At 46.3% G+C, this 27123-nt stretch overlaps 1 protein-coding gene across 8 annotated transcripts; it reads right to left on the bottom strand.

Annotated features, from left to right (window-relative positions):
- On the bottom strand, window positions 1-27123 carry TPD52L2 (TPD52 like 2). 8 transcript variants are annotated; one of them, XM_083507731.1, is made up of 9 exons: window positions 26921-27123; window positions 22808-22956; window positions 21569-21628; window positions 18326-18385; window positions 13270-13371; window positions 7249-7275; window positions 5129-5170; window positions 3159-3207; window positions 1-1903 (listed from the first exon to the last, which is right to left on the bottom strand). In XM_083507731.1, exons 1-9 carry the CDS (start codon window positions 27092-27094, stop codon window positions 1808-1810), a joined length of 759 nt encoding a protein of 252 aa, XP_083363857.1. In that variant the 5' UTR covers window positions 27095-27123; the 3' UTR covers window positions 1-1807. The 8 variants fall into 8 exon arrangements, with proteins under 8 accessions (XP_083363857.1, XP_083363859.1, XP_083363858.1 ...); XM_083507733.1 differs by lacking the exon at window positions 18326-18385; XM_083507732.1 differs by lacking the exon at window positions 21569-21628 and having other exon boundaries at window positions 26921-27121.

Raw genomic sequence — 27123 nt, 5'->3', positions numbered from 1 at the left:
TTTTGCTTTTCAAAAAAGAATATTTTATTGACAAAGTTCCCCCCGTAGTCACCTGTACAGGAGAAACAGTTCAGTCTGTGTTCTAACAGCTCCCCGGTCCCAGTGGCACCGCTTTCCCCACCCAACATGGGTGCCTACTTTACCCTTGAACGAACGCCAGCAAATGATACCCCCACACCCTGCAGATTCTCTCATCCGTTGTGCCAGGTCGACACGGCGTGGTCACCATCCACAGGCAACACAGGACACAGGGAGAGTTCTACAATCAGCACGTTAAGTGTTGAAACTTGCTTCTCGGGGGGCGGCTGGGCAGGAGGGGTCAGATAAGAGCTTGAAGCCTTCTGGGGGCACCAAGGCCTTGAAGCAAAACAGCTTTATGGATATGTACTTAGGGCACTGCTGAAGTCCCACTTAGCCTCTAAGGCACAGAAAGGTTTGGATAATTTAAGAGGCACCTCTGCCTTAGAACTAAGGGGTCAGGACAGTGGAAGGTTGCAGCCTTTTTCGGAAGGAGGAGCAGACACACCACGTACTAGTGCTCCTAGCATTGAGTGAAAACAGAGCCAGGAACTGGTGGCAAGTGCTGCAAACAAAAGGAGATCAGAGGTGGAGCTCTTTGTCATCACATAAAGTGTACAAAGTATTTTAAGGAGGTTCCTGGTAGGAGAACCAAACCGAGAGAGAGAGAGAAGGAGCCCTCCAGGATAGCTCTCTTGTGCTGCGATCAACATGTCCTTCCTTAATCTGATTAAATGGGTGGACTAAGAAAACAGAGGCATAAACCCAGAGGCAGAGAAGCAAGTTCCACACACTCAGGAGAGAGAGAGAGAGAGCAAAAGCAGGCATGTGCACCGTAACGCACCGATGAAATGAACACAAGACCAGCACATCTGCATGCGATTACTATGGTAGGAGGCAGAACTCCAGTGCTTCACCCCTTCCCTCCCCCCCCCATCAAAAAAGAATTCTTTGCGCTTTTGAGATATATAAAAAAGGTTATAAACCAGTAAAGCAGGTGGTGATGTAAGGCTTGTGTTTCAGCTTCCGCATTCAAAGGTAGATTGCCCCTAAATGTCGATGCTAAAAGCTGGTATGTTCTGAAGTCCACTGCATTCCAAAAAAATAAAGGTTCTGAGATTCATTAAAGCTAGAGAATCAGTGTAGCAAAGCTAGGCAGTCGCTAAATAGAGGCTCTAAATATCTTCTATCACCCCCCCTCCCCTGCTTCCCGGAAGAAACCCCCCCCCCAAACCTGGTTATATATCTTAAGTGGAAACTGCAGGCTTCCAAAGCTTTCCCGGTGCTTCCAATCGCACAGAAAGCCACGATAGCAGAAAGCTGGCTAGCTATATGCAGAGAAGATGGAGCAGGAATCGAGAGAAGCTCCCTGTGCAGCTAGCGGCACCCGAGAACTATTCTTTCTACATGACATACAGAATTTTTTTGCCCGCACATTAGAGGGGGTCGGGGTGGGAGGAAAGAGTGCAGGACTCTGGTGCCAAAAAAAAGAGGGCTGTTTTGGGTCAGGGTTGCAGAATCCTCATTGCTGGCGCTCTTCCAAAAAAGGCAGCACAGCAATGTGTTCCATCTAGAAACCTTTTTAGTGTAAAATATATAAGTGTACAAAACACTGTGTGTTCACTTTATTGGACCTGAAGAATCCAGCAGCAAAAGAACGTCTACATATATGATGTATGGATCTCTCTCGTCAGAGTAGGACCTGCGGCCCAGGAACCTTTTCCTTTCGTCTTGCATGTTGGGAAGAACAAGGGGCGAGGCTCTGGGAGTCATGCACACGGATGTAGACTTAGAAAGGCGCGTTGTCTTGGGAGGGCTTGTCGCCGGATGCTGATGGGGAGTGGAGTTCATCGGTGCCGTTGTCTTTGCCGCCCACAACTTTGGACTGGACGAAAAGGAAGGAATGGGAACAGGTGAGAGCAGGAAGCAGTGGGCGGGACTCGCATGAAGAACCCCATCAGCAGAGGCCCTGTGCAACAACTTCCAGTTGTGCGAGGGAGCTTCCCCTCCCTTCTGCTCCCCCCGAAATTGGATTGGGGTGAGGTGTGCCCCCAGAACACAACACGGGGAGAGGAGAGGGAGGACCATTGCAGCTGGAGAGCTGAACTGCTTGCATGATTGGAACGTTTGTAATAGCGTATTGAATTCCACCCAGCATCTGAAGGAACGACTGTTGGGTGTGGAGCACACTTCCACCCAACAGACAAGCCATAGCTGTCTGAACATCATGCCCTCTATCTAACCTTTGCTCTCTTAGTTGTCTGGTCTGCCGTGCCCTGTCTGTGACCTTTGTCTCCTTAGTCATACGTTGTGCAAGGGGAAAGTGACGCGGTGGAATCAGGTGCTAAAATAACTTCGTACCACCCCTCGATCTCAGGATTGGAAGATGTGTAAAGGTCACAGTCCAAAATGTATCTGACTGGTTTTGCATACAGTGGTACCTTGGGTTAAGTACTTAATTCGTTCCGGAGGTCCGTTCTTAACCTGAAACTGTTCTTAACTAGAGGTACCACTTTAACTAATGGGGCCTCCTGCTGCTGCCGTGCCGCTGCAGCACCATTTCTGTTCTCATCCTGAAGCAAAGTTCTTAACCTGAGGTACTATTTCTGGGTTAGCAGAGTCTGTAACCTGAAGCGAATGTAACCTGAAACGTATGTAACCCGAGGTACCACTGTATTGTGCTAATAAAAAGAGCCTTGGCAGAGCTAGCTGGCAGCTTGCTTATGCACAGCTCACCTGCATTACCAACTCCTGCCTCATATCCTTCACTTCAAGCATCGTTTGAACCCTTGCCCTCCCCACATTCTATCTTTCCTGTGCTCAAACCTTTGTACAGAAGCCAGTTCTCAGTTCCCTCACACTAGAGTGTGACCAAGCAATATAAAAACAGGATGGGACTCAGCGGACAGGAGGACAGGTTCTTAATGGCAGAGGTGGCTGCCCCCACCTACACCCCCTTTCTCATCCAATGAAGCTTTTCATTCACTCGTATGGGTCTCTCTCCCTGGTTTTGCAATATGCAACGTCTCCCGTTGCACATACCCAGCCAGTTATGACAGCGGGCATCTTGCTCGTCTAGCAGAAATGCGTCGATCCTAAAAACATCGTGGCTTCGTACTGTGTCACGGGAGGGAAATTACCTTTATGGTTCCAACGCGGTCTTCAAAAGACTTGAAGGTTGCAGAATTTCTTAAAGGAAAAAGAGGAAGAAGCAAGTGAGAAAATAAAACTGCACAGGCATATTAGAAACTTGAATTCCGTTTTGAGGCAGGCAGCTAGCTTTGTTGGTGGAGAAACATCTACAGACCCCCCCCCCAAAGCACTCATGGCCCCTGAAAAGTTTGGCTCAACCACAGCTGCTGCAAATTCCTGGTTCTGCTACCAACATTCGCCAGCCCGTTTCAGAGAAATCAACGTGCACCTAACTGCAGAGGAAGTCAATATCAAAAACTACTTGGCAGCTTTGAATTTGGGGTTCCAACCAGAGAACATCCTAAAGAAGCACACAGACACACACACAAAGCCCCCTCTTCCCCAAAATGAAAAAGAGAAAAATCAAATATCAAGAGACCCGGAGAACACACACACAAAATTCAGTGGAATTAGTTCAAAAGTATCTCAGTTGCCTCCAGTCGTCTTCATTTAGTTCGGTTTGGAGAATAGGTTACCAAGATAAGCTGCCAAACTTTCATAACTGAAGAGTCAAGTTCCCAAAGTAGGCTGAGATTCAGCATGGTGTAACTGATAGAATATATTTGTTTATTACATTTATATACCACCTCTCTCTTCCAAGGATCTCATGGTGATGTACATGGTTCTCCACATTTCATTCCATCCTCATGACAACCATGTGTGGTAGGTTAGGCTAAGAGACAATGACTGGTCCAAGGTCACCCAATGAGCTTCATGGCTGAGTGGAGATTCAAACCCTGCTCTCCCAGGTCCCAGTCTAACACTCTGACCATTATGCCACACTGGCTATGTGCCTGAGATACCTTGCTTCAAATCCCCTGGCCGCAAAGCCCACGGGCAAGTCACGATCTCTCAGCCTATCCTACTTTCAAAGCAGGCCGAGGCACCAGCTATCGAAATAGACTTAGTCATGGTTGAGAAGATGTCCCCATAGATGTGTTCTTGAGCCATAAAAAAGCTTTGCAATGGCCATTTCAAATAACTAGAACTGTATAATACAATGTGAACCAGCCATCAAACACAGGAGCTTAAAAGTAGTTTCATCAGCCTTGATGTTAGCACTCACTCGGGTCCGGCGACTTCTGTTTCAGTGTATCTGAAGAAGTGTGCATGCACACAAAAGCTCATACCAATAACAAACTTAGTTGGTCTCTAAGGTGCTACTGGAAGGAATTTTTTTATTTTGTTTCGAGTGGACAGTGATTGATTCTGAAAAAGTAGTTTGCCAGGCCCACCAGTTGAAAGTGATCCATCGCACAGAACCACATTTGTGGGTTGATTTTTTTAAAAAAATTGTCTACATAAAGCTGATTTGGGGAACTGCCTTAGTTAATATCTATAGACTGAAGATTCATTCCTATTAATATCCACTGACCAGCCACCCCACTGTTCTTTTGCAGCAGGCAAGACAGAATGAAATATTTTAAAAGCAAAGCAATCTAACTGGGTCCTGAGGGTGGCAAGTGGCTGTTTGGAGATGGGGGAAGAGGAGAGGAGCTTTTCAGTGGTGATGCCAGGACTTCGCAACACCCTCCCCAGAGCACCTTGCCTGGCACTTCCTTCAATGTATTTTAAGCACCAGTCAGATACCTTCATTTTCTTGCTGTCATTTTTTGTCTCTCTGCCACAGGATTTGCAGCCGCTCACATTTTTATGGATTTGCACTTTTATCCTGTATTTTATATTTCACAATGTTTGTAACTGCATGTTTGTTAGCCGCCGTGAAAACCTTGTTGACGGGCAGGACATAAATATCCAAATTATTAACAATTCACAATAAACAATCTTTTTCCCTCTGAGGGGTCACATTGCTGTGCCTCCCCACCACCACCACATCACCCCATACATTTAGCAGAGACAGAGTCACCCTTAGGCAAATATGGGACTTGCAAAAGAGACGGGGCTTTTGCTACTTTACCTCATAGCTGGCATACTTATCGAGTGACGAATGGAGTAGCTGCTACTCGGAAGCATTAAGGGGAAAGGAGGAACATATTAGAAGCAGTTAAAACCCTGGAAGCCGCCACACCCAGTTGCCCCCATCCACACAGCGCCATGACAAAACCGCAACGCATTTTGGAAGGCTTCCCTTGTGGAGAACTGTGTTTTGGGGGTGCAAATTGCATAGCTCCTCTGTTCCTTCCCAGCCTTCCTCAATAGGGAACCACAACTGAAAATGCAATCTTTCACAAGCAGGCTCTCCGAGGCTCTGAAACGCCCCCCCCAAAGACCCCCCCCTCCAAAGTGTGCCAGAGGTTTATAACTAAAAGCAAAGGAATCTACTGCTCTGCCTGTAAATAGATACAAAACGCCACTGCTGATCTCAATTCAAATCAGCCAGGGAAGAGGTGTATCTAAAGCTGGGGTCCCCCAATATGGTACCTTTGGGCACTAAAACATCCTGGGAGGGGTCTGGAGGGGGGTTCTTTGCTTCCCGGAGGGTGGTCTGCTTTTTGGGCTCTGTAAGGGTTTAAAGGTAAAGGGACCCCTGACCGTTAGGATCCAGTCGTGGACGACTCTGGGGTTGCAGCGCTCAGCTTGCTTTACAGGCCGAGGGAGCCGGCATTTGCCCGCAGACAGTTTTTCTGGGTCATGTGGCCAGCATGACTAAGCCGCTTCTGGTGAAATCAGGGCAACACACGGAAACGCCATTTACCTTCCCGCCGGAGCGGTACCTATTTATCTACTTATACTTGGTGCTTTCGAACTGCTAGCTTGGCAGGAGCAGGGACTGAGCAACGGGAGCTCACCCCTTCGCGGGGATTCGAACCGCCGACCTTCTGATCGGCAAGCCCTGGGCTCTGTGGTTTAACCCACAGTGCCACCCGCGTCCCATGTAGGGGTTTAGCCTGGGTCTTTTGGGGAGTGAAAGGCTCTGAGCATTGCCAGTTTTCCTCCTGCGAAATGGGTATTTTGTGGCACCCGCAGCCGTTTTCGATTCCCAAATGTGCTCCTGGGCTTAAAGGGGTTGGGGACCCCAGACTCAAAGCATCCACTGGTGTTGCCGCACCTTAGAGAGCAAGCGTGACGGACACACAGCCCTCCAGTCTACAACTCCAATTCAGACCTATCCAAAGCAACCAGTGGCTAGGGATGGGTGGTGGGGTCTGCAGGCACCAGGTTCCCCTCTTCTGTTGAAGGGCAACATGAACAGGACATGTCACCACCCAGAGGAGCTTAAAGTGCAGCATCTCACATTACAGGAGCAGGCTGGATGTTGAACTGCAGCAATACTGCCTCTGGTCAAAAAGCCAAAGCCGCCCACACAAGCACCAATTCATTTTAATTCAAGGGAAAGCCTTTTAATACTGTGCTTTGCCCAAGAGACGCATCTGGCCTGCAACCAAGCCCAGGAGTGGACTCTGTTTTAAAAAAGGGGGGGAAGGGAGGGCTGCACACAATGCTGTCGACGCAGCAAAGTGGGAAAGAGGCATTCAGATGGCTTTTGCAGCACTAGGTTTCTGAACCCCCCAATTTGCCTTCGGTCTATAGCCATCGGTGGAAAAGGAGAGCAGGTAAAAGCTTTCGCCAAGCATGTAATGAACCTGCACAGTTGTGACATTTTGGTGTAAAAAGCTGCCTTTGTCTGGGGAGGAGCAAAGGTCCGGTTTGCCCAGCACAGTCTATTGTAGGCCAACTGGTTGTTGTTCTCAAGTGTCTTATCCGGCCCCCATCTGAGCCAAGTTGCGGAACGAAGCCAAAGGAAAGCTGTTCAGGCTCTTCTGTTGTGTCAAACCAGTTCTTGCGTTTAACATGACCACCCCAAAAAGGCATTTGGGAGCATGTATGCGTGAGACATTAAGCAACCAATAACCTCTCCTTTTTTAAGAGGGAAATCCAGAAGCTTTTGGCTTTGAGCTCATTGGAAAGATACTGACAGCATCTATAAATGGCTCTGGAGGGCAGGAGTGTTATGTGGCCATTTGCGATTCCCGATCCCTTTCCTTTCAACTGAAAGTGAGGCTCATGTGTATGCCTCGGAAAACAACCTTGTTTAACCAGATTCCTTGCAGATATCCCTCCTGAACAGAGTCTTACCTAAAGGAATGTGAGAAGGGGTGGGCCCTGGAGGAATCCAATAGCAGCAGGAAAGGAAAGCAGTGAAAGAGGCGATTAGTTGCACATTCCCACACCAACCTGTACAACACAACACTTAAGAGATCCCAAAGGAACCCATCTAAAGACTAACAGATAGAGAGCAAGCAGTGATTTCAGGAGAGGTTTGGAACATAGGAAGCTGTCTTATACAGAGTCAGACCATTGGTGCACCGAGTCCAGCACTGTCTTCACAGACTGGCAGCAGCTCTCCAAGATTTCGGGTGGGGTACATTCCCAGCCCCACATGGAGATGCTCAGGACTGAACCTCGTAGCTAATGCATGCAAAACAGATTACTTGGCACTCCAAGCTCCAGCCCTGCTATATTCCTGGCACTGGGCACTGACCATGCGAGCATTAAGCCACGCTAAATTAACTTGCCGTTTATTACATCATTAAGCACGTGGCAAACCCTCATAGGTAAACAGATACGCTTGCCAACTTTTTATCCAGAGGCACTGCTAACTGGTTAAACCTGACTCCTTTAATCCACCTGTATTTACTATGTGGCCAGTGGGTCAATTTTACCAGACCCACAGATCACACAGAAGGGAGTTGCTCCCAGAAAAGAGAGAAAAAGCATCTGAGACGCAAGTGTGATGAACTACTGTGTAAATTCTGCCTGGAGAGTGAAAACCTCCACCTCCCTAAGAGGCTAGAGAGAGAGGGGTTTCATTTTAATGTGCTATGGAGAATTCTGTATCCAGCCCTTCAGGGTAGAAATCTACAATCATATAATGATTTTCAACTTTGTAGAGAGGGGCTTTGCATTTCAAGGGCTTCATGTCCTCCAGCCACGAATGCATAACACACTCTCTGGGTTCAATTGACTTTTACTTAGTACACCACCAAAAATTAATCTCCAGCTTTGCCAATACAGTGGTAACTCGGGTTACCAACAGTCCTGCGTATGAACGCTTCGGTTTATGAACTCCACAGACTCAGAAGTAGGTATCCCGGGTTGCAAACTTTGCCCTGGGATGCGAACGCAATCCGCATCCGAGGCTGAGGGAGGCCTATGTAGGGAATGCGCGCCACGGGTTAAGAACGCTTCGGGTTAAGAAGAGACTTCCGGAACAAATTAAGTTTGTAACCCGAGGTACCACTGTATATAAGGGCTGCTATATTTCTCTTTACACTTCCTTTCAAGCCAGGAATGTGTGTGTATTTTTGCTTAAGGCACAAAACAGATATTGGTAACAGCCGGGCTCTCTCTTTCCTGACCGGTAACCAGCAGTTGCTTCTTCATCCCAGAATCCTACAGGCAACTTGATACCCGAGTCCATCTGCATCTTCAGATTAGTGTCTAAATGCAGACCTCAAGGCTTCAAAATGCAGTTATTACTATTATTGTTTCTTCATGTTTCCCCTCATTCTCCCAACCCCTAAGATCCTGTGCACAATTTTGAGAAATTTCAGTTGGCTTTAAGAAGAAACACTGCCCAAGTATGGATTTTGGAAAGGACTGACACCATTGTACCAAGAGGTTCAAGGACACCCTAACGAAACAGAAGAGTTTAAATCAGGGGTAGGCAACCTAAGGTCCGTGGGCCGGATGCGGCCCAATCGCCTTCTCAATCCGGCCAGCAGACGGTCCGGGAATCAGCGTGTTTTTACATGAGTAGAATGTGTGCTTTTATTTCAAATGCATCTCTGGGTTATTTGTGGGGCATAGGAATTCCTTCATTCCCCCCCCCCCAAAAAAAAATATAGTCCGGCCCCCCACATGGTCTGAGGGACAGTGGACCGGTCCATGGCTGAAAAAGGTTGCTGATCCCTGGTTTGGATCCTTAACCGCTTCTCTTAAGTCATGTGAGTGGGATTTGGCAGCATGCTCAAAGCATCTTTTTCTGCCCCCGATTTCTCACAAGCTGTAGAGCAGCAAGGAGAAAATGCAAGCCAAGGCCTGGTAGAGTGCAGCAGTGTCAGAGTTAAGAGGACTGAGATTCCAAAGGACTCTGTTCCAAAGGAATATTGGGAGAACAGCTGTTATGAAATCTCGCATCCAAAAAAGTCCAGTGCGATTTGGCCCAATTTGCATTGTACATAAAAGTTTGATGATAGTGGCCCCTTGTTTTCAAGAGGGATCGTGAAAACCATACCATTTGCCAATGCTGCAAAAAAAAAAAAAAAAAAAAAAAGGTTAGCAGAGGCAACTCTACTGGGGCTTTTCACAACTGTTAGCTAGCTAAGATGGGCTGGATGCAGAGGAAGTTACCGTATTTTTCACCCTATAAGACGCACTTTTCCCCCTCTAAAAATGAAGGGGAAATGTGTGTGCGTCCTATGGGGCGAATGCAGGCTTTCGCTGAAGCCTGGAGAGCAAGGGGGTCGGTGCGCACCGACCCCTCTCGCTCTCCAGGCTTCAGGAAGCTATCCGCTAGTTGTGGGAGACCCAGCTCTCCCGGGGCTAGCGGAGAACTTGCCTGCACCCAGAAGCTTGGGGCGCGCTGAGCTCCGCACGCCCCAAGCTTCGGGATTAGCGCAGCGCTCCACTAGCCCTGGGAGAGCCGTGCGGCACTCCCACGGCTAGCGGAGACCTTGCCGGCACCAGAAGCTTGGGGCGCACTGCGCTCCGCACGCCCCAAGCTTCAGGATTAGCGCAGCGGTCCGCTAGCCCTGGGAGAGCCGCGCGGCTCTCCCATGGCTAGCAGACTGCTTGCCAGCACCCAGAAGCTTGGGGCGCGCTGAACTCCGCATGCCCCAAGCTTCGGGATTAGCGCAGCGCTCCGCTAGCCCTGGGAGAGCCGCGCGGCTCTCCCACGGCTAGCGGAGACCTTGCTGGCACCCAGAAGCTTGGGGCGCGCTGAGCTCCGCACGCCCCAAACTTCGGGATTAGCGCATCGGTCCGCTAGCCCTGGGAGAGCCGCGTGGCTCTCCCACGGCTAGCGGACTGCTTGCCGGCATCCAGAAGCTTGGGGTGTGCTGAGCTCCGCACGCCCCAAGCTTCGGGATCAGCGCAGCGCACCTGGGGGGGAAATAAGATTTTTTTTCCTTTATTTTCCCCCCAAAAAACTAGGTGCGTCCTATGGGGCGAAAAATACGGTATGTCACAGTTTGGCTCCATTTATTTCAGTGGAACTGGAGTGTGACTAAACTTATGAAGTTGGGCCCTGAGGAAGTTAAATCAGATTAGATACTATAGAAAATATACAGGCAATGCGTCGAGGTTGAAGGCTTATCCAGCAGGTGTCTGCGAGTTCAAGGAGATTATTGTTGCTTAGACCTGACCAAGACCTTGTCCCTTCATCAATTACCTTTCCCCTTACTTGGAGCAGCCAATGTGGAAAGTTTCATCCATGAACACACTTCAAAGCACACCAGCAAAACAAAGGAATGCAGTTTGCTTCTTAAGAGAATAGTATAAAAAGAGCAGAATCTCTAAGGCACATGACAAAGATGAATGAGGCTGAACAGAGAGGAAAAAACCTCTTCTGCCCAAAGGAAAGAAGTTCACTGCAAAACACCAGTTTCACTCCTTTTAGTCTCTGATCACATAAGTCAAGCTTCGTGGCACAAGCCTGCCTTTCATTTGAGGGAACTGGTTCGGTAAGGACTAGGAAAAGAGCCTCTATGGATATCAGGATGAGACCTTGCAGAAGGAGGCAGCTTCTCTCTCCCCCACTTGTTTGACTGCTGCTATCTGGGGCAGAGAAAATCACACGCAGCAGTACTTTATTGACATTTAACTAGACATTACCAGGGTGTGGGAAAGAGAAGACCACAAATTATCTGTCCTAACTAAGTTTCAACCACACCTTTGTTGTGATGTGGATTGAAAGTTCATTCTCTTTGAGGATAAACCACCAAAGTCTCCATTTATCACATTACGCTAAGTGGCACAGAGCATTGCTCTGCCTTCTCCAAGGTTCATCCTCCTCATTAGCCTAGCTACGAGTTCTATTCCGACTTTCTTTCAGATCCTGTGTGATTTGGCCACAGTGACTCTGTACTATGATGACAAATACGTTGCTTTTTTAAGGACCGCTGCTTTGTGGTTCAAAGGTTTGACAACCTGCATGAACATTTAAATGCTTCTTTAAAACACACACAGAGAGAGATCTAATCAATGTCTTTGCTATTCACACTGTAGATGCCACATTGCAATTTGTGAATTTCAGGAAGTCGACCATGCAAAACTAAAATAGCAAACTAGGTTCTTAATAACCTAGGGTAGGAGGATGGAAAAGCATGGGTCTTGTTTGCAAGCTGTATCAGTTTCCAGGAAAATGTTATCAAGACCAACGCATTTATGAAATAATTCTCTGGGACATTTAAAGCAAGCATGTTGCTTTTGGTAAGAAAACGGTGCTATCTGCTAACTCGAAGAACAACACACACACACAAATACACACATAACCACAATGTACTAGAGGTGACAATAGTCCTGAAAGTGCTATTATGTGATCAGAGTTTATATCAAGCGCTTACCACCCAGATATTCCCAGCCAGAGAGGGAAAGGAGAATGTCTGAGAAGAATCAATGTTGCAGTGAATACAAGGGCTCAATTCTACGTTAAGTACTATTAACACATTAAGCAGTTGATGTATACAATATAGTGCAGCACAACGCAGCTTGCATTTATAAAAATTCTCAAGAGTAAGGATTGAAGGGGAATCATTTGCTGTCCTGCATTTCACAAATAAGTGTGAACCTACCCTGTGAACCTTGGATAACTTCCTTCCATATTCTCTTGACCAAACTAAAGTGGCAACTTCACTTGTTGTAAGTTAATGCTAGTGGTGCATTAAATGGGGATACAGCATTTAAATAAGACTTCATGTGTCTTCATGGGGAAATGTAGCGTTAGGCTTCTAGTCGGCTTTTAGCCCTGTATTTAGACTACCACCAGTTCAGTTTAAGATGAAGGCTGAATGAGTTTCCAAACCAGAAACTGCATCCTTCAACAAACCCTACACAACTATCATCTGATTGCAGGCTACCAAAGTTTGGAGCACATAGACAATTTGCAACGGAGCTGAACTCTAGTGAAAGTCTAAACATTTAGGGGATGTTTTGATTGTTTACTTATAGGCCGCTTTTTCATAATGAGATTGCCCAAACTGGCTTACAGCAAACATCGAAATATAGACCCTTTGAAATACAAATATACAAAATATAGAACATGTCAGTAAATAAATAAAAAAGCCTAAACCAATTTGGCAAACAGAGAATAAATTCAATGTTACACACACACACACACGAAAATTCTAGGCTTAAGTACATAAATACAACACTATACAAGAGTTAACCAGCAATGAAGTTTTTGGTACTGGTCTTTCTGCACTCCTAAGAGGGGAGGGGTAAGTCCACAACCCAAGTTCTCACTGAACCCATGAACAAACAGGATTAGACCATCTAATGGGTTAAATGGGTCGTCCCCCCCACTGACCATTTAAATAATCAAGCTTATAAAACATTAGGTGTGTAACAAGCAGAGAAATCTACGCCAAACAAGTGTTATTAAGTTCTGGACACAAGTTCTAAACTTAGCTGCTTATACTGTAGTAGTATTACACAAGCACATGTGTAGGCAAAGGACATTATAGAAATCAAAAAAATCCTCTGTAGTCATCTCAGAAAAACAGCGGAGCAAAAAAGAAAAGAAATCAAAGAATTTGTTTAAAAGATCAGTTTACAGCGTCTGGCGGTGGGGGACCTGCTTCTAAAATCATCATAACACTAACTGCAAATTCCTCAGAACTAAGGGGAACATTGCTTTTATCAGATATCAATAGGGCATTATTATTTTATTTTTTAAAGGAGAGGCCACCAAGGAAAGGCCATTCTTGGCTTCAGAGAAAATGTAAGTTAAATAGAAAGTCAAACATTCGGCACCTCTCGCCCCTGTAACTGGAACCAGTCAATAATACCAGGGCTGTTAGATACTGATTGCTACTGTTGCACTGGGCGCATGCTCAACTTCCTCTCCCTTTGAAGCAAATATAGCGCAGAAATTACCTCATGTCTCCAAGCTTCCGGCTGATCACAGAGCCCACGTTGGAAAGGGCAGCCGAAGTCTTCTGCCCTGCCTGCGAGAGAGTTTCCTGCGTCTTCTTGTAGCTAGGCAAGAAAAACAAGGCTTGTTAGCAGCTGAAGGCAGCAATTAAGGAGGAAGGACGATGCGGCGCTAGGGGAAAAGGCAGCTGGTGTCTGGCAAACAGGGCTCTTGTGGATAAGGGAGACAGCGGCACTTCTGACCAGGGTCTCACTGTGCGCAAACATCACTTGAGGGTCATCCATCTTCATTCCTAAACACCATGCAGCTGTGGTTAAAACAGGGCATACGCAGCTGTAAGTGAGACTGGCACACATCTTCAGAGGCATTTACTGAAACTAAAAGACTTCAGTGAATAAGTGAGAATGGCTGGAAAGCTGTTCAGCTGGTTCCCAGTGCAATGATGGATTTAAAGCCTTTTTGCACAGAAGCAGCGAAGTTGTTTCTTTAACATATGCCTATACTAACAGTGCTGATTTTTAAAAAATAAAATCTCATTGCACAGGGCTAGAAGCGTTTTCTCACTGCAAGTCGGTCAAATTGCATTTGTGGCATTCGTTCTCCTTACAACCCCCGGCTTTTCTTTTGCGCCCATATTAAAAAAAGAGGATTTCTCATCTACCCAGAAATTACAAAGCAGCCCCCATCGCCCCCGCAAAAAAAGCTTTCAGCTGGCGACAGCATTAGAAATTTAGAAGGAACAGTTAACAGTGACAAGTTAATTCAGAAAAGAATCAGCCTTGCTTCTGCTATGTAAGGAAAATGTTTCCCATCAGTTACCATTAACATTGCTATTTTAAAACAGGGACAATAGCAACACACTCCAAATAATTGAAGTACCCATTTCTGGGATAGTTTTCTGCCATCAATCCAAAGACTCAGATGGCACAGTCTTTATGTTTTAGTTCTAAACACAGTATTTCAGTCCCTACTGAGCAAGTCACTAACATCCCCAGAAAAAATCAGTGCATAGAGGGAACAGATTAAAGATAGGATTACAGCCAAGCACCTTTTAAACTCTTCCCCTGATCGTTAATGCTGGAATTCTGCATGCACTAACCAACCTAAACTCAGTGGGACTTGTCCCTCATCAGCCACGTACAAGATAAGACTATTCGCATTGCCATTAATTAGGATAGCATTTTTTGTATACAAACAGCATCGCTGATGGCGAGTATATTCCATATCCTAATGAAGTAAGCTGTTGCATAGTGAATCCTCATAAACTCACTGCCCCGGGCTCTCATGTGCTAGCTAAGATCACTTCTAGTATCAGAGCCAAGCTGGAGAGAAAGCCTCAGACTGGTCCATGGAGAGGCAAGACTTGTCCTCCTTGCCCATGAACCCAGGCTTGCGGTTCCTTCCTTTGAAAAATTATTAATTATCTAATGATTAAATCTGCACTGCAGCCTTCTTCCCGAAGGTGCCCACTTCTCATCGAGGCTGGTAATTCTTGTGTGGAGCCTGGGCTACTTTAGATTTACAGATGAGTGCTCACTTTGAAGCTTAATAGCTAAAAGTAGTGCTCCACTAGGAACACACCCATTGAAAATAAACCTGCCAAGAAGGCTAGACCCACCCCGATTTTCTATGTAGAGGGTCTGAGATGTGAGCCACAGCTGCATCCTCAAGAGCCAAGGCCATTTTACTTGATTCCTTGTTTAAAGTATTGGCAGCTTCATTAAACATGGCTGCAGCTATCCCAGGTATTGGTCCTCAGTTGTTTAAAAGGGCACGTGAATGTCATTTGTCTTCTTCAGCATTCTCCTGCCCTGCATTAGGTGTTAAGATACTGCAAGGGTCGGCTGGGGACGACTTAGCAAGACCAGCTGTCATGTAGCTGTACCTATTATTCACCCTGACACCAAAAGCACCCCCTGATTACAGTCCAGCAAGTTCCTAACCATTTGTCCCCCAAATCGGGGGGTATAATCATCTGAAGGGGTAGGCTAGCAGCATCTGGTCTCTGTATTACTCAAACATTAGGGGTTTTTTTTAACGCTAACCCTAAGCCCCAGCACGGTTTCAAACACTCTCTCTCTCTCTCTCTGGCTCAGACATGCAACACAGAAGCTCCTTAAGCACTGTACAAAATCTGCTTCTAGCCTATGCGTCCCAGAAGCCACATTTTGCTTCCTGTGCTGACAAGAAAGCTTGTGTATTTGCTCGTACCGCTCTGGAATAATACTGCTTATTCAGCTGAGGCCTCCCAAAAACCCATCCTGCCTTTCTGCAGCCCCAGCTGTCTTAGCAGAAGCTGAAGTTTCCTAGAAATATAGGGAAGAGATATTTGCTTTGCAATACCCTAATACACAGTCTTCCACAAGCCAATGCCTTCCAAATATTTTGAACCAAAGATCTCGTCAGCCTCAGATCTGTGCTAGCTGGGGCTGATGGAAGCTACAGTATGAAACATCTGGAGGGCACTGGGTTGGGGAAGGCTGGTGCAGACCTCCACCCCTCTAGTCATTTGTCACCAAATTCAGTGAAGCATTGGTACTTAACTAAAGCCTGAAAAGGAAGGCTAGCACAGAACGACTAAAAAAAGGTAAAAGGTTAAGGACCCCTGACAATTAAGTCCAGTCACAAATGACTCTGGGGTTGCAGCGCTCATCTCGCTTTACAGGCCGAGGGAGCTGGTGTTTGTCCGCAGACAGTTTTTCCAGGTCATGTGGCCAGCATGATTAAGCCGCTTCTGGCGAACCAGAGCAGTGCACGGAAACACTGTTTACCTTCCCGTTGCTGTGGTACCTATTTATCTACTTGCACTTTTGGCGTGCTTTCAAACTGCTTGGTTGGCGGCAGCAGCAGGGACTGAGCAACGGGAGCTCACCCCATTGCAGGGATTTGAACTGCCGACCTTCTGATCGGCAAGCCCAAGAGGCTCAGTGGTATAGACCAGAGCGCTGCCCTCATCCTTATAGCATGACTAGAGGTGTTTAAAAATTCAACTCTGGAAACTTTCCACCAAAGTTGACTTCCTGCTGAAGTTTTCAGGAAGCTGAGGTTTGCAAAACTTCCTGCTTTGCCAGGGAGTTTCCACTCAGATTAAACTCAGGACAAACTCTGATTAAACCCCACCAAAGAAAATGGCTTTCTGTTAACTCAAAGCAGCTGCTGGGGTTTGTCAATGCATAGCAAGGTAACTATACACTTTCGTGGGAGAAAGCAGGTAGCACTTAATCTCAGTTTAATGAAGGCCAAGTTCCTCTCTCAGAATTTCCCCCTAGTCAGCCAAAATTGTAACAGGAAAAAAGGGCAGGTAGCACTGAGAGGCAATGAGTTAAACAATAAAATACTCCAAAAGCAGGCAAGTGTTGTGGGGAATGGGGAGGCGGGAGGAAGGGTCAAGCTCCACAAACATGTCACTAAGGCCAAGTACTATACAGTCATACCTCCGAAGTCGAACAGAATCCGTTCCAGAAGTCTATTTGACTTCCAAAATGTTCGGAAACCAAGGCACGGCTTCTGATTGGTTGCAGGAAGCTCCTGCAGCCAATCGGACGCCGCGCCGGGCGCTCGGATTCCAAATAACGTTTGCAAACTGGAACACTCACTTCTGGGTTTGCAGCATTTGGGAGCCAAAACATTCGAGTCACAAGGCGTTTGACTTCTGAGGTACGACTGTAAATCCAAAGGATCTTCTCGCAGAATAGGCCTTTCCCAGTTCCTTATTTCTGATGCAGTCCTATCCTCCCTATAAAGCCACTCCAGAGGACTGGGAGATCCTTCAGAGTGCATTCAATCAATGAAGTGCTGCAGCAGGACTGGAAACCAGTAACCCACCCACCTCTCACATGTGTGCAAGCAGAAATGCATTCCATTCCAGCCTCAGCTTCTCTGAATTCAAGTCAACAGGGACTCTTCCTCCCTCATCAGCTCCATTGAATTGAACGGGAAACAATCAGAGTTACAGGGTACTTCTATTACTTCCACTTATTTCAATGGGGATAAGATGCTCTCAATGGGGAGAGGTACACATGCTTGCAGTTAGGAATTATGGAAGCTGGCTCTTATTTCCTTAAAAAGTGGCTCCTGGGGACATCAGAAGAAATATGCTGATTATGGTAAGATCATATAACCAGAAGTTTCCTAGACATAAGGTGAACCAAAGAGAATTGTTGCACTAACCTCCTGTTGAAACTAGGATTGGGAATCTACGGTTCTCCAGAACCCCCATCTAAGGGTTAAAAAATGCACCTTTCTTAAGCTCGCTTTAATTTATATGCAGTAATGCTTCACACAGGAGCATTAGTGTGCTTGGTTGGGTTCACTGCAAAGCCCTGTGAGCGTACTGAACACAAAACCTTTAAAAAAATAATAAAACTCCATTCCCTTACCATCTAAATTCTGCACCAAGAAAAAATGCATTCTACGACTTGCAAAACTATGCCTTTTGCAACCATTTCTCCCTTTGCAGTATACTGTGGGTTCTTTTTCCTCGTTTGCATGATTTATTCTGCTTTGCTAGTCATGGGTGGGGTACAGTCACTGAAGTTCTCTGGCTGCTGAAATTTCAGAAACGCTGCCCACATACTTTCAAACTTTTTTTTTACACCCCTAAGGGCTAGAATTCATGCATTTAGAAAAATTAATTAAAAGAGGAGAACTTCAGGATTCTGGTCCGACTATTACATTCTGCATTACATTTTGCACTCCCGCAGAACCGCAGTCCACAAGCAATAATCATCTGCAAGCTTAAGCTTAACCTGAACAAGGCCTATCAAAAGGAAGCACAGAAGCAGGCGAAGGTGTTCACTGCCAAAGAGCAATGGGCAAACGTCAGGGTGGGAAGGATGTCACAGATAAGTTCATGGGATCATAGAGAAAGCTGCCACGCAGTAAGCTGCAGAGTCTAAGTCATCCTTCTCCCACTATCCCTAATTAGTCAGCAAAACAATCGGCGTTTAGAGAATGGAGACCAAGCAGGAAGGCAGTTAGTGCAGGGAAGGAACGGTTAGTTGCAGGATGCTATTGGAATAAGGGAACGTGCTTTAGGCTGAAGGTTAAGACACTCACGCTTCTGATTGGGTTAATTTCTCATTCCAGTCCTCCAGGGTGCTGCTGGCCGAAACATATCTATAAATACAACGGAAGTTAGAGAAGGGGCCAAAACCTTTCTTCCACAGCACTCCAAACCACAAGGGCTGTAACAAAGGCATCACTATTTCTTCAATCTTTTGTATTTATTCCTCCCTAGTTTGTGCTATTTCGAGGTCAGATTCCTTCCTGTTCTCAGGGCGAACCATCGAAAACATGCAGTCTTAAATAAATAAAATGTTCAGATGTTGCAAAAATGGTCTCTCTAGCTCCGTCCTTTTCATGCTTGCGGAGGGCAGAGGGGAAGGCACCACCCTAGACTGAGCAGTCCTACTTTGCTGCCGTTAGATTAAAACAGAGCCCATCCCTGCAGGATCAGGCCCACAGCTCACCTAATCCAGAATCCTGTCCTCATAGCAGGCAGCCAGATGCCCTAATGAGAAACCAGCAAGGCAGGATTCAAGCACAAACGTTTACGCTGGGTGTTCAGGGAAGTGCATCAAAACAGCAACCGTTCTTCTTCCTTCCTTTGGCAAAGGCAGACACGTCAGCGACCCCCAAAGCTAATTTAATCAGCCTCTCCCACTATGGTTTGGTTGAGGCAGCTGCATCTCAAAGAAATTGCCACACATACCTTTACGCGACTTAACATTTGCCAGGTGCTTTGTTTTAAAGTGCAATTAAGTTTAAAAGGCTGCAAGGCTGCGGCAGTGCTGAGAGTGGTGGAAGGCAGGTTTTAAACTGCCGTTTCAAACATTTATTTCTATGTCTCCCCTGCGGAAAAATTAATCTGAAAGGCTAGATGGGTGGGGGGGGGGGAGAGAGAATGTGTCTCACTGTTGCCTATGGCTTGGGCTACCATTTGCAGTTAGATGCACTGCAGCATGTGGGAAAATAAAGAGTGAAGACATAATTGAGCGTCTTAAAACAAGGTCACACTAAGCCTAGGATTCTATAAATACAAGTGCTATAGCAGCCTATTAACACCCAGTCTTCAGAAACTGCTTTGAGGTTTTTTCTTGCGGGGAGGGGGCATTTTACAATCAAGCAGTGTATAAATGAAATAAAATTAAGATTTGGCTTTTTGAATTTTTTCCCTGCACTGGGGAGGAAAGTGTCTGCTTAACAGTTAGTTAGCTGGCTGGCTATAATTACCTAGTCCAGTCCCAAATATAAAGAAAAATACAAGCCAAGACAAATAATTTGGGTCAAAAATAGTTCTAGCAGGCCAGGCTGCCAGCTTTAAGCTGAATTGTCAGGCTTGTAAAGTAAGTAAGCCTGAAAGAATCACTACTACCCTGACTTTCGCTCAAAGGGGCTGTCCAAGGAAGAAGAAGAAGAAGAGGAGGAAGAGTTTGGATTTGATATCCCGCCTTTCACTCCCTTTAAGGAGTCTCAAAGCGGCTAACAATCTCCTTTCCCTTCCTCCCCCACAACAAACACTCTGTGAGGTGAGTGGGGCTGAGAGACTTCAAAGAAGTGTGACTGGCCCAAGGTCACCCAGCAGCTGCATGTGGAGGAGCGGAGACGTGAACCCGGTTCACCAGATTACGTGACTACCGCTCTTAACCACTACACCACACTGACAGAGTGCCCTGTCCCAACTCCACCAGCTTATTTGGATTTCTGCACTAGGCACGGGGAGGGGAGAGATTCTCATACGCTAATTCAGGCAAGAGTGGCCATGTGCCAGCATGCAGACCTACATATACAGGCATGCACGCAGTCGACCATATGGACACAACTCCCTCCCACAACTCAGCAACACCACACCAGGCAGCCTCGGCCCAAATCTCAAGCCAGCCAGGAGGCTGTAACACAGCCATGTCCAAAGTTGCTCCGTCCTGGCCTAGAACTAAACCCTGAATACATTTCTAGGCGTGCTTCCTCAGCAGTGAGCAGCACTGAACTCCATGGGACCTTTGGGCAGAGATGCAGAGTAACACTGCAGGTCTATCAGCTTGAAGGTCTCGCACAGCCCCATCCATCCTCCTTTGCTGTCTCTTGCACCTGGAAGGGCAAGATGCTGCATCTGCCGCTGCCTCTCTCACCCCCCAATGAAGGAACGATGCCTTCTGTGGCCACCTCACATAGTGAAACCCAAGGCACCATTTCTCCTTTGCAAAGCAGCCTCCAGAAGAAGAGGTCCCCAGTGAAGAAGCAGGGAGCCAGGGTGAAGAACCCTTCTTTGCTGCCCGCAAGTGTTTGCGGGGGAAAGCAATGGGCAAGAGTTGAGCATCCTTTCCCACGGCTGATCTCCCCCTTTCAACACCACTTTGTAGCCATGGAACATACGGGTATTCAACTAAGTTTAATTCAGAGTATAGTCACTGAAATTAATAGACCTTAAAGGTAAAGGGACCCCTGACCATTAGGTCCAGTCGCGGACGACTCTGGGGTTGCGGTGCTCATTTCGCTTTATTGGCCGCTTTATTGGTCATGTGGCCAGCATGACTCAGCCGCTTCTGGCAAACCAGAGCAGCGCACAGAAACGCCGTTTACCTTCCCACCGGAGCGGTACCTATTTATCTACTTGCACTTGGACGTGCTTTCGAACTGCTAGGTTGGCAGGAGCAGGGACCGAGCAACAGGAGCTCACCCCATCGTGGGGATTCGAACCGCCGACCTTCTGATCGGCAAGCCCTGGGCTCTGTGGTTTAACCCACAGCACCACCTGCATCCCATAAGACCTTACTTAGTCATTAATTTAAACGAGCCTACTCTGCATAAAACTTATACCACCCGATGGTTCCAGCCGAAAGCTAAAACCAAAAGCTACGAAACTGCATTTGCTAACACCCAGCCTTCACATTTCCCGCTCTCCTTTGTCCATGGTCTGCATGTGAGCATCAGAATCTGAAATGGTAAAACCTCCCTTTTGCCATGTACAGGAGTGATGCTGAATTAACGTAGCCAATTCCCGGCTGGACTTCTGCAATGTTTCAATGTGGCCTGGTAACTGATTGGAATTTTCCTTTCTCTATGCAAGGAAACGTCACGGAAGCCAGCAAGATGAGCTTAATCTTGAACGGGGACAAGAAATGTTTATGGGCAAAAGAATGGAGTTTTGACGTTAATAAGCGAAAGGCCCAGAAGTTGCTCCTCCAACATCCCAAGCACACAGCCAGCTTCCTCTGGGACCAAAGTGAAGGGGTAGAATGAGTCAGAGGAAAAGAGCAAGGAAGAGGGAGTTGGTGCTTGTAAGGCGGGAGAGGAACTCACAGGTCCGATCGGGTCAGTTTCTCATTCCACTCTCCAAGTTTCTCAGAGGTTTTCATATAACTAGAAACAAAAACCTGGGGGTCAATCACACTTTTGAAAGCTGGGGTCAAAATGGTTTCAAGAGAGGAGAAGAAAACCCAACAGCCAAGAGGCAGGTGATGAAATATTGACCCAGCCTGAGAGATGGGTCTTGGCAACACTCCTGTCAGAGAAAAAATGAAGCAGTGTGCGAGATTCACAGCATCCTGGGATGGGGAGCTAGAGTGTATTTGTAGCTTTGATACATGCACACAGTTCCTCAGATGCCTTTGGGAAGAGATTGTGATTTGGAATTATAAAATTAAAGGTGTTGCATGGCATGAATGGATTGGGGTGTGCACTGCAAAGCTGCTACAGCTGGAAGTCTTGGCAAGGAGGGTTTTAAAACCAGTGGGTTCTACGTAAGTCAAAAAGGCAATTAGAAGCCCAGACTGTGATCCAAAGAAGCACCAAGCCTAGATAGCTCAGTTGGTTAGAGTGTGGTGCTGATAATGCCAAGGTTGCAGGTTCGATCCCCATATGGGACAGCTGCATATTCCTGCATTGCAGGGGGTCGGACAGGATGAACCTCAGGGTCCCTTCCAAGTCTTCAGCAAGTGTGAAGAAGTGGTTCTGGCTGTTGGAGCCAGATCCTTATCTCCCCTACCCTTCATGGGTCAGATCTGAGAGGTGGGCATGGAGTCAGGTGAGGGGACGCTTTGACGTTCCAATAACTGTTGCAGCTTCAGAGCGCTGGGCAAGCCACGCAAGGAGCCCTGCGTGGTGCTTCGGAGCGCTGCCGATCAGCTGGTGCTCAGTCCTTCAAAGAACTGAGCAGGGCCTCTTGGGCAGGAGCAAGGAGATTACAAAGAGCACCACGGCTCTTTGCCAACCCCTCCAAGCAGCCAATCCCAGCTGGCTTGCTCCACTGATACGTGGTGATAGCAAGCCTCGCTTGCCAATACACAACTGGGAGCACTTTAAGGCTGCGCACTGGCAGCCCTGTGTGCGTGTGTTATCGGTTGTGACTGTGGTTTGGGGATAAGTCTCCTACACCAGAGGTCCCCCACTGCTATGGTAAAGGAAGATTTACTACTTCAGGATCTCAAAGGATAAAAGCTCATAGATAGGACTTCTCTTTTCTGTTGGAGCAAGCCCCAATAGAACACCACGTCTAATTCTGCAGGTTACAGTGGAAAAATCACCCTAGGCAACACCTACGCAGTGGAGACCTGGACATCATGCCAGCTCTTTGAGAGGTTTTGCTTCAGGCCATCCAAGGGGGTCAGGCCCAGCTTTCTCTTCAGCTCCCCACAGTGTCTCTCTTTGGCAGCCAATACCTGGCGCAGGGTGCCTATCTCCTCTTCCACCTGCAAAAAAAGAGGAGAGGTATCTGGGTTAGAGACCCGAGTGTCGTAGGAGCAGGTATGTAGCGGTTCAGCATGGAAGGTGAGCCGTGACGTCCTGGCCTCCAAGAGAAGAGGCAAGCAAGACATGGACCACAAAGCATTTTAAATGTATTAATCAACATAACTGCTTATTGCGCTAAACAGCTTTAGCTTTCTTCTGCAACTAGTGGGCTGCGGCCACAACTGGGTTGTTCTAACGTGTGAGGCAGCAGTGGTGCTAAAGTAAAGGTAAAGGTACCCCTGCCTGTACGGGCCAGTCGTGACCGACTCTGGGGTTGTGCGCCCATCTCGCTTAAGAGGCCGGGGGCCAGTGCTGTCCGGAGACACTTCCGGGTCACGTGGCCAGCGTGACGAAGCTGCTCTGGCGAGCCTGCACCAGCGCAGCACACGGAAACACCATTTACCTTCCTGCTATAAAGCGGTACCTATTTATCTACTTGCACTTAGAGTGCTTTCGAACTGCTAGGTGGGCAGGAGCTGGGACCGAGCAAAGGGAACTCACCCCGCCGCGGGGATTCGAACCGCCGACCATACGATTGGCAAGTCCTAGGCGCTGAGGTTTTACCCACAGCGCCACCCGCGTCCCAGCAGTGGTGCTACCAACATACAAATACTTTGCAAAATTAAGAAGTAGGTCGGGCTAAAGGTAGCTCCCCAGAAGACTGAAGATTATTTATCTAGAGCACTGTTCCCTGACTTGGGTCTCCGGCTGTTTTGGAATTACAATTCCCATCACCCCTGACGACTGGTCCTGCTAGCTAGGGAAGATGGGACTTGTAGTCCAAAAACAGCTGTATACCCAAGTTTGGGAAATGCTGTTCTGGAGCAGAAATGGCCAGAAAGTAGGCCACAGTGGGCCGCCTAACAGCTGATTGTTTCTGGGATTCTTGCCAGAACACTGTACTAGCTGGACCTTGATCCGATTCTGCAAACACTCTTTGTGTACACAAGTGAAGAACTCAGGGCTACTTCCTACAGATTGGTTGTTCCTTAACTGCCTAAGTATTATGGGCATGTGATTTTACTTTTGTGAGTTTAGACCATGCAGTTTCTGATTTTAAAAAAAGTAGACTGCATAGAAGTGATATCAGCCCTTGTACAAAGAATATAATTGATTAGGGAGTTTCCCCAGCACATCCACTTTACGGGAGACCTGACACAGCAACATTCCTGATGGATCTGTTTGTTTGAACACAGCTCTCTGTTTCTGCAGCCAAGTTTCACACGCAGGCCAATTTGTGGTATGAAGCCCAATCAGGAGAAAGAGAAAATATCAAAGTGTTGCAATGTGTGAACAGTGGACCTGACATATCAGTGATTTGCTTCCGGTCCTCAAGGAAATCCACGGTTATTTATCTACAGAGGACTGTGTGTGTTGCAAAAGGTTCTTGGGCACGTTTCGGGACATACCATCTCAGCTTAGGTCTGGCCAGTGTCCTGCATGCTAGACTTTAACACTATCCCACAGAAGCTAAGTGCATGCCTAGAATGTGCCAAAGAAAACAGTTTTTTAAAAGGAAAGTATTCAGCCACCTTTCTTTACTAAGCAACCACAGGATTCCTAAGGAGCAGGGTTTGAGAACCAGTTTTAGAAAACCATGAGCAAGTCCTGTATTACAGAGAAGACCTACTGCCTAAGAACAGTGCAGTGTTGGAACTGGAATGGGGAGAGTTTTAAGTCCCCAGAGAGATAGCCATGAAGCTCACTGGGTAATCCTGGGCTAGTGCATCACCCCAACAACTCACAGAGTTGTTCTGAGGATAAATGTTGTGGAGACCACATCTGCCATGCTCAGCTTCTCAGAGGAAGGGCAAGACAAAAATGTACTAAAGGGATATTTGAATTCCCAGGTAATGTGGCTGTTCGCATAGTAGCGCCTTCAAATGCCACAACATTGTCACAAAATGGACTGTTTCAAGAAGTGGCAGAGAGATATCTCTAGATTTGTCTGGCAGGGCAAGAAGCCTCGGATAAAATTTAAGATATTAACAGATACCAAAGAAAGAGGTGGATTTGCCCTGCCAGATCTTAAAACTTTATTATGAATCAGCCGCATTTTGTTGGCTGAGAGAATGGATGCTTCTTGAAAACACGGATGTGTTGGATTTGGAAGGTTTCAACAATGTATTTGGTTGGCATGCATACTTGTGGTATGATAAGGTTAAAGCACACAAAGCGTTCAAAAACCATATTGTCAGAAAAGCACTGTTTAATGTCTGGATAAGATATAAGGACTTGTTAGAAAATAAAACCCCAAGATGGTTGTCACCAATGGAAGCAAGGGCTCAGAAAAAACTCAATATGGAGGCCAAATGGCCGAAGTATTGGGAAATTTTGGAACAAGAGGGAGACAGATTAAAACTGCAGAGCTTTGAAAAATTAAAAAACAGAGTGCGAGATTGGCTCCATTATTATCAAATAATGGAGGCATATAATTTGGACAAAAAATTAGGCTTCCAGGTGGAAAAATCAAAATTGGAAACAGAATTGTTAGACTCTAAAGTTAAGAATTTGTCAAGAATGTATAACTTGCTGTTGAAATGTAATACTCAAGATGAAATGGTGAAATCTGCTATGATTAAATGGGCACAAGATGTTGGACACAATATTATGATGGCTGACTGGGAAGAGTTATGGACCACTGGTATGAAATTTACGGCATGTAATGCCTTAAAAGAGAATTTAATGAAAATAATCTACAGGTGGTACATAACACCAGTCAAGCTTGCAAAAATCTATCATCTGCCCGATAACAAATGTTGGAAATGTAATGAAACTGAAGGTACATTCTTTCACCTTTGGTGGACATGCCCAAAGATTAAGGCATTCTGGGAGATGATCTATAATGAAATGAAAAAGGTATTTAAATATACCTTCCTGAAGAAACCAGAGGCCTTTCTCCTGGGCATAGTCGGCCAATTGGTGCCAAGGAAAGATAGAACTTTTTTATGTATGCCACAACAGCAGCAAGAATACTTATCGCAAAGTATTGGAAGACACAAGATCTACCCACCAGGGAAGAATGGCAGATGAAGCTGATGGACTACATGGAATTGGCGGAAATGACTGGCAGAATCCGAGACCAGGGAGAAGAGTCGGTGGAAGAAGATTGGAAAAAAATTAAAGTATATTTACAGAAATATTGCAAAATTAATGAATGTTAGAAGGATGCTGGAATGAAGCTATATGGCTTTAGCAGAAATGTAATAAAGAATTAAGAAAAAACTGATTGATAATGGGCCAAAATGGAAAAATTTAAGGTTAGACCGTTAAGATAAATTATAGAACAAAAATTGAGAAAGATGGAAAGAATTTGCTGAAGTAGCTAATTGAACTAGAGTACAAAAAAGGGAGGTGTGAGGAGGTCGATGAAACAAGTAAATGAAAGGTAAAGATATGGAATATTGGATGTGTGTTTTAATGTTTTTGTTTCTTTTTGTTGTCTTGTTGTATTGTTCTTCTATGTTTTTCTTTTTATGTATTGTAAGGTATGTTCTGTTAAATTTTCTATTGTTTTCTTTTTTTTCTTTTTTCTGTAATCTTTAAACTTCTAATAAATATCATTTTTTAAAAAAAACCAAATGCCACAATATTGTCTAAGGCTCTAAAGCAGTGTTTCCTCAAACTTGGGTCTCCAGCTGCTGTTGGACTACAACTTCCATTATCCCTGACCACTGGTGCCAGCTAAGGATGATGGGAGTTGTAGTCCAACAACAGCTGGAGACCCAGTTTTGAGGGACAACTGCTCTGAAGGAACACGTCTACAAAAGAGGGAACTACAAGGTTACACCAGGCACTTTAGAAATTCTGTTGGCTTTCTAAGTCTCTTTAGAGCTACAGAGGAAGAATTATCTGGGCTCCCTTGTACCGCAGCAACAGAGCACAGAATGGAGAAAAGCAGAGTGTGAAGGCAGCCTCCTTTACCTTGACCAGCTCGGCCCTTAGCTCCTCTTCCTCCGCTTCCGTGAGCCCATTGTAGGCCGAGGCCCTTGCAGGAGGAGTAGCGGTAGCGGCAGCACTCGTGTTATCCACAGGCACATCTGTCATAGTATCCGACAACAGACCTTTGTTGGGAGAGTTAAGGTTGATATCTGTCATGGACAAGAAGCAAACCAGGGGGGAAAGGA

The sequence above is a fragment of the Podarcis liolepis genome, assembly GCF_965112155.1.
Source record: "Podarcis liolepis genome assembly, chromosome: 6".
NCBI lineage: Eukaryota > Metazoa > Chordata > Lepidosauria > Squamata > Lacertidae > Podarcis > Podarcis liolepis.
This window is presented reverse-complemented; position numbering and strand designations above follow the sequence as displayed.

Excerpts from the sequence above, each read along its gene's own strand:
- TPD52L2 (XM_083507731.1), bottom strand. The coding sequence starts at position 27,094 with ATGACAGATATCAACCTTAACTCTCCCAACAAAGGTCTGTTGTCGGAT. Across the intron at positions 22,957-26,920 it reads TAAGGGCCGAGCTGGTCAAG|GTGGAAGAGGAGATAGGCAC; the intron begins GTAAAGGAGGCT and ends CTTTTTTTGCAG. Across the intron at positions 21,629-22,807 it reads GATGTCCAGGTCTCCACTGC|TTATATGAAAACCTCTGAGA; the intron begins GTAGGTGTTGCC and ends TTTTGTTTCTAG.